Source organism: Elephas maximus, chromosome 20 (genome assembly GCF_024166365.1).
Source record: "Elephas maximus indicus isolate mEleMax1 chromosome 20, mEleMax1 primary haplotype, whole genome shotgun sequence".
Classification (NCBI taxonomy): domain Eukaryota; kingdom Metazoa; phylum Chordata; class Mammalia; order Proboscidea; family Elephantidae; genus Elephas; species Elephas maximus.
Window position 1 is genome coordinate 27281819 of NC_064838.1, and position 6938 is coordinate 27288756.

General features: G+C 46.5%; 1 protein-coding gene across 2 annotated transcripts in view; it reads right to left on the bottom strand.

Annotated features, from left to right (window-relative positions):
• CRBN (cereblon) overlaps positions 1–1295 on the bottom strand; it is a 29092-nt gene extending 27797 nt beyond the window's left edge. For both annotated transcript variants that reach the window (XM_049862040.1, XM_049862039.1), the window contains exon 1: positions 1212–1295. In XM_049862040.1, the coding sequence (XP_049717997.1) occupies positions 1212–1278 (67 nt within the window). In that variant the 5' untranslated portion in view covers positions 1279–1295. The remainder of the gene's footprint in view (positions 1–1211) is intronic.
• Positions 1296–6938: the final 5643 nt, after the last annotated feature.

Sequence of the window (6938 nt, forward strand, 5' to 3'; positions counted from 1 at the left end):
GACATGGGGTCCTCATGAGTCAAAATCAACTCCGGGCAACCAACCACGGCAACAATACTAAGTATATGCATTTAGATATCTCAAGATTCAACTCACAAGGATTTTCCCCAATCCCTCTAGTTCCTAACGATCCCTCCCCCAAAGGACCATAACAACATTCACTTATGTGGCCCTAAATCAAACGCCTTCTGCTAGTTATCTTCTCAGTAGCCTCATCTAGATTAAACACTTCCTCAAGTATCAGACTCTGTATCACACCTCTTTTCACCTTCACGAAACCTAACAACTTGCCTGGCATATGTGAAGGGGCTCACTTAGTAGTCCCGGTTTGGGTGAATATCTCTTGGAAATCATCTCTTGTCTGTAACTTTCCAAGAAAAGTTTGTACAAGTATTCTATGCCTCCCCCCGCCCCGCCCCCCGCCAGTATTCCAACATAGGCCAAAGTCTAAATTTTCACAAAATATAAAGAAAAGAGAAAATTGAATTTATCATCACATTTCTAAGAAGTATCTCTAGTTAAAAGTAGTCTACCACGTGATTTACCTACATGCCTGAAAAAACCAGATCACTTTCTCAGCAGTGAAGTCGTTGAGAGACACCGGTTACGGTGTCGGATAGATACAGGCCGGAGTCCAGGCTCTGCAACTCTGTGACCTTGGTCGAGTCACCTAACTAATCTGACAATCAAATTTGCACCTACCAAATTGGGATCAGAATAATGATGTGGAAAGGATTAAATGGACAAACGCAAGCAAAGTGCTTATTACTGGGCCTGTCATGTGGTAAGCGCTTAATACATGTCAGCTGTCACTTTTGTTAAAGGGAAGAAGTCCAGAGAAAGCAACGGCTGCTAACCTGACTCGGTCCCACACGTCCCCCACCATCGCAGAGCATTTACTGGAGCCAAGCTCAGGGCACACAGAGGATGAAGAAGACCGGGTCCCCGCCCCCGGGAGCGAATACTCCCCAAAACCTTCGCCTACAGCCCGAGACGACCGAGCTGGGTGGCGAAGCGCCGGTGACCCGGCCGCCGGCGGGGGGCCTGACGATGGGCCGCTTCCCGGCGCGGCCCCCGGGTCCGGACGGCCTCGGCGCCCCCGCCCCGGCCCTCGCGGTCGACGCCCCGCCCGGCCCTCCCAGCCCCGCCGCGCCGCTCGCGGCTTCCGGGGCTCGTCCCCTCGTGCTGCCGGCGGCGCCCCTGCAGGTTACCAGGCAGAAGCTGCAGGTGGTTCCCCATGTTATGCGCAGGGTCCTGCCCGTCTCCCTCGTCGGCCATGTCTGTTTACCCGCAGAGGAGGCTGGGACAGGGCGGCGCCGGCAACGCCTGGGGAGGGTCCGCGCCGCGCCGCCTCCTCTGCGCTCGGGCGCCACAGCGCCCTCTGGCGGCCTCCGCGGCGAAGGTCTGAAAGTAACGCCCAATGCGGCAGAAACAGGGACCCTCGGGCTGTGGCTCAGCCAAGGACGGAAAGCTGTGCTCCGCCACGCGTGACTTCGTGCCTGCAGCAGACGTCAGAGCCTTCGCTCGTTTCAGCCCTGACATGACTTACGTCACTCAAACAGGAAATTTTACATACGGGGAAACTGAGGCTCAGATTCTTTAGTCTCCACTTCGTTTTTAAATGAAAGGGTTGGGAGCAAATAGAAGCCTGTTTATACAGCATTACCTCCAATTTTTAAAATAAAAAAGTATATATATGAAGGCTGGAAAAAAGCAGTTATTCAGAGGGTGGCTGGATTATAACTGATTTTCTTTTCGACACTTTTCAATAGTTTCTATTTATATGCTAAAATTGGCATGTTTTGATCAGAAACAAATATGTGAAATGATTACACTGAGTTGAAAAATGCCTATGATTGGTGAGTCGGAATATAAAATAGCCTATCCACTATGATTGCAACTGAGTAAAATTAAGTCATTATATGGTTAAAAAAAATACTAGAATATGGAAAAATGAAAAAAATTCTGTAACTGGGTGAAGTTGTGACTCGCAAGATTTTTGCTTTAGAGGGTGGACAAAAGTTTTCTCAGTATCTTTTCAACATCACTTTTTCATCAGAGAAAAACTGAAAAATCCTTTTTTAAATGAAGTAAAATACTGTATCTAAACATGACCGGGTGTGGGGTGGGGTGAGGGAAAGAACTATCATTGTTCTAGGGAAAACAATAATGAAACTTAGATTGTTTTTAATGGGTTTTGGTTTTGTTTTTTCCAGAAGGTTTGACTCATTGAAAAGTTACAAATCCAAAACGTCCTTGTGAGAGACTAATGAATCAACCCTGTGTCATTCTGGCTTCTGTCCCCAGATCACTTCGTGGCCTTGCTCAAGTTGTTTATATCCTCAGGCTTCCGTTTCCCCATTTGTAAAATGAGGATGGACCAAATGGTGTATAAGATCTATTTTAGTTAATAATGCCTACAGTATTAAATGATAACATGGCCTTTTACAGTGAGGTTAGCAAAAATTACATATGAGTTAATGGGGTCACCATGAGTCAGAACTGACCTGGCGGCAACTAACAACAATGTAGTTAAAATGATCACTGGTCAGTAGAAGAATCATTCTGTACCAGGACGCGAGAAACGAACTGTAGCACAGAACGATGAGGGAATGACTAGAGTTTGTGTGTGTGGGGGGGGGGGGAGGGACAGGGAAGTGAGTGAGTAAAAAGAAGAGCAAAAGCATACACACACCCACACACACACACACACACACTCGTTTGATAACATAGCCTCACTTCGGTTTGCAGAATTTCAATAAGCTGTACTTACCTACAGCAGAAGTTTCTTCACCCGGCAAGCAGATGGCCCCTGAACAAGAAAGCTCTGACCTTCCAGTGCTCCTCCCAGCGGTGGCAGCAGAATTGTCCTCTACAACTTGGGTCAACTAAGAACTCTCTAGACAAGAAAGGACAGTTGTAAGCCTGGTGGAGTCACTGGATGTAGCTGGAAAAGCACCAGCTCTTTCTTCTTTTGTGCATTGCTCTGGGATCACAGGAGCTACTGTCTGTGTGTCTTTTACTCCTGATTCTCCTTCTTCTCCCGTCTCCATTCGCATTCGCCATCTGCTCCCTCCTTCGTTTCATCCCCCCAAAGTCTACCCAGTCACCCATAGCTACATCTTTCAACAGATGTTCATTGAACAAAAATACCCAAATGAGCAGGTTTCCTGGATTTAGCCCTGGTTATTAAAACTAAAAATGAAAGCATGGTCATTTACCATTTATTTTTAACTCAGTAACTTTATCCTGAAGCAGTGTATCATTATGGGTTCCTCTCCTTTCTTCTTGCTTACATGAAATGTGTCAATTGATAAGGTGCTCTGCAGACCAGAGGGAAATATATAGGTTCTTAGATTGTTGTCTTACAGTTCAAGAATTAAGCTCAATGGTACATAATTAAGGCTGGTATTCGATGAGAGAATACACACTCTTCTATCAGTTCTCGCTTCTACACAGTATTAGCAGCAAGGGATACAGATACTAAAAGGGATAGCTCTGCCTCCTTTCTGTTATCTGTATTTTTTTTGAATGGAATAAAGAATGTTACTCCTCTGTTCTAAGTGATCAATTATCTTTTCCCTGAATTACTGCAATAGCCTCAATATACTGGTTTCTCACCTTCCACCCTTGACTCCTACGGTCCATTCTCAATGGAGCAGGCAGAGTGATCCTGTTAAAACACAAGTCAGATCATGTGATTTTCTGTGCAGAACCTTCCTTGGCTCCCTATCTCGCTGTATGCCACCTCTTCTCCGTGGCCCACAATTCGAGGCCCTCTGGAATGCACAGTGGGCCCCCTGGTCCTGCTCTGACCTCCCCTACTGCTACTCTCCGGGCCTCTCACTCCTCTGTCAACACTGGTCTTCTTGTTGTTCCACGACCACATGGGGTCCACTCCTACCACAGGGCCTTTGCACTTGCAGTTCCCTTTGCCTGGAATGCTCTAGGTGAGGCGTGGCTTCCACCCTTACATATTCCAGGTCTTTGGTCAAATGTCCCCTCCTTAGGGAATTCTTCCCAGTCTAATGGATATCAAATTGTGACCCCTCGCCTATTCGTACTGCTCTCTATCCTCCTCTGTTTTATTTTCCACTGAAGCATTTATCAGCCTCTAGAATCCTATGAGGAGGCAATGGTGGCTCAGTGGTAGAAGTCTCACCTTTCACAAGGAGATCTAAGTTCAATTCCTGGCCAATGTACCTCATGTGCAACCACTACCTATCTGTCACTGGAGGCTCGCATGTCGCTATGATGCTGAACAGGTTTCAGCGGGGCTTGCAGACCAAGGCAGACAGGAAGAAAGGCCTGGCAATCTACTTCTGAAAATCAGTCAGTGAAAAGCCTAGGGATCACAATGGCTCAATCATGGGGATAGTACAGGACTGGGCAGTGTTTTGTTCTGTTGTGGTCGCTATAAATTGGGGCCAAGTTGACAGCAGCTGACAACAACAACAAACTATGAGGCTTTCTTTTAAAAATTGCCTCCCCCGTTCCCTCCCCCCGCCAACCAAGGAACATAAGTTCTGCAGGGTGGGGAGATGCACGTGTCCCAAAGGCTTAGCACAGGGCTTGGCTCTTAATAGGACTTAACAGGTGTTTGCTGAATGAATAAACGAACTGCACAGTTGTGGCAGACACTGATGATACCTACCCAACAGCAACTCCTATCTTCTTCCTTGCCAAGAACCCTGATTTTATTTGGGGCAGCAGTGTGCCCAGCCCCATGGGGTCACATTTGCTCTAAAGCTGTTATGACTAGCCCACTTCCTGAACCTCCTTTGCAGCTAGTGACCCAGCTCTGGCTGATGAGACACAGAGGAAGTCTGTTTAGCAGCCCTAGGGAATACTGGAAGGGGAGAGACAATTTCTGGAAAAGATTTTCCTTCATAAGAAAAGGAAAAGATTTCATTCCTGTTCACTTCCTGTTGGGATAAAGATTAACACCCCAAATGCTTGACAGACAAAACCAACCAAGCTAATCCACATAGTCCAAAATAGTTTTGAAAGAGAATTATGGGAGGGGGGGTCAAGATGGCAGAATATTCAGGCACTTCCTGTGGTCCCTCTTACAACAAAAACCCCAAAAGAAACAAGGTAATCGATTATATACGACAATCTAGGAGCTCTGAACACCAAAGACAAAGTTGAGGAACTGGACTGAGCAGCAAGGGGAAAGAGAGACAGTTCAGAAGCAGCCAAGAAGTTCCAGACCTGACCTAGCCGGCACCCTGCAGGCTGGACCCTTTGGCACACATGGGCTGAGGCAAGCAGTAGTGCTTGGGTGTATTTTTACCATTTTGGGTAAAAGCCTCTGGAGCCAGTGGAAGCACTGCTGGATCTTCGAAAGTTAAGTGCAAGTGTCTAAACTACCACACAACCCACCCAACCCAGTGCCGTCGAGTCGATTCCAACTCCCACAAAAAAAAAACAGAGGATCAAAATAACCCTCCCTCCTCTAGGAAGTGTGTCTCTCCCCGTCACCTGCCCCCTTCCTGCTCTGCTCCTGTGCCAGTCCGCAGTGTTCAGCAGTTGCCCCCTGGGCTGGAAGTGGGACCTTCTACACTGGAGCCACTCTCCCAGCTTTGGGGAGGGAACAAATAAAAAAAACCAACAAACCAAAAAGGAAACCTCCAGCTCCCCTAAGTGAGAGCTCAGGGCTAACCATGCCCAAACTAGTTTTGTGGCTTAAAAAAAAACGCCATGCCCCCTAAGCTGGGAACTCAGGGCAGGTACTGCCCCTTTGCCTAGGCACAGGCATAATAGGTTCATGGATTTTGAATGCTTTTCACCCCTGCATAGACCTGTGTGGGCCCATTCAACAGCGTAGGCCCTCATTAGCACAGTACAACAGGGTGTATACCTGAACCCTGTTTTCAACTGCAACACCTAAGGGGGAGTGCCAGATTCATGACATTTGATACTGTGCTGCCCATTAGGCAGGGTCCTCACCCACCCACATCAGGGTCCTGAGGATTGGCAGCTTCACCCACCACATCTAGCCACCCATGACAGGGGTTCAAGAATAAGTAGCGCCTCCCAGTCCTTATAGTCAACAGCATTGGTTGCCCAAAATCTGGGTACAAAACTTACCCACCTACGCGATCTAGGGGACAGGGACATGCCTTCCACCTAGGTACTTAGGGGCAGCCATCAGTCCACTGCCTCGCTCAGCACATAACCCCTTACTACAGTCAGATACCTGTGCCTGCTCCAATCACCCCTACATGGCCCTGCCCATCTAGGAAATTAGGTAAGAGTCTGCACCACACACTTGGTGACCAATGACCTGGACACCTGAGCTGAATTCACACAAGAAAAGTAAATGGATTCCCAGGCTCACATACCTAGTAGCACCTCTTACCACCAGGTGACAGGGTGTGAGAGCTTCAAAGACACCAATAATCAAAGTAGCTCACATGTCCAGCCTATTTGGGCATATCAAAACAAAACAAAAAAAAGAAGATAGGACACAGTAAGCTAATATACAATAAATAAATATAATAACTTACTGATGGCTTGGAGACAAGAGCAAAAAATGGAAACAACCTAGGTGCCCATCAACAGACAAATGGATAAACAAATTATGGTACATATACACAATGGAATACTAAGCAAAAATAAAGAACAATAAAGAATCTGGGAAATTTCTCACAACATGGATGAATCTGGCAGACAAATGGATAAACAAATTATGGTACATATACACAATGGAATACTAAGCAAAAATAAAGAACAATAAAGAATCTGGGAAATTTCTCACAACATGGATGAATCTGGAGGACATTATGCTGAGTGAAGTTAGTTACAAAAAGAGAAATACAGTGTGAAACCATTATTATGAGAGCTCATTAAAAGGTTTAAACACAGAAGAAAACATTCTTTGATGGTTATGAGGATGGGGAGGGAGAAGAGGGAATTCACTAACTAGATAGCAG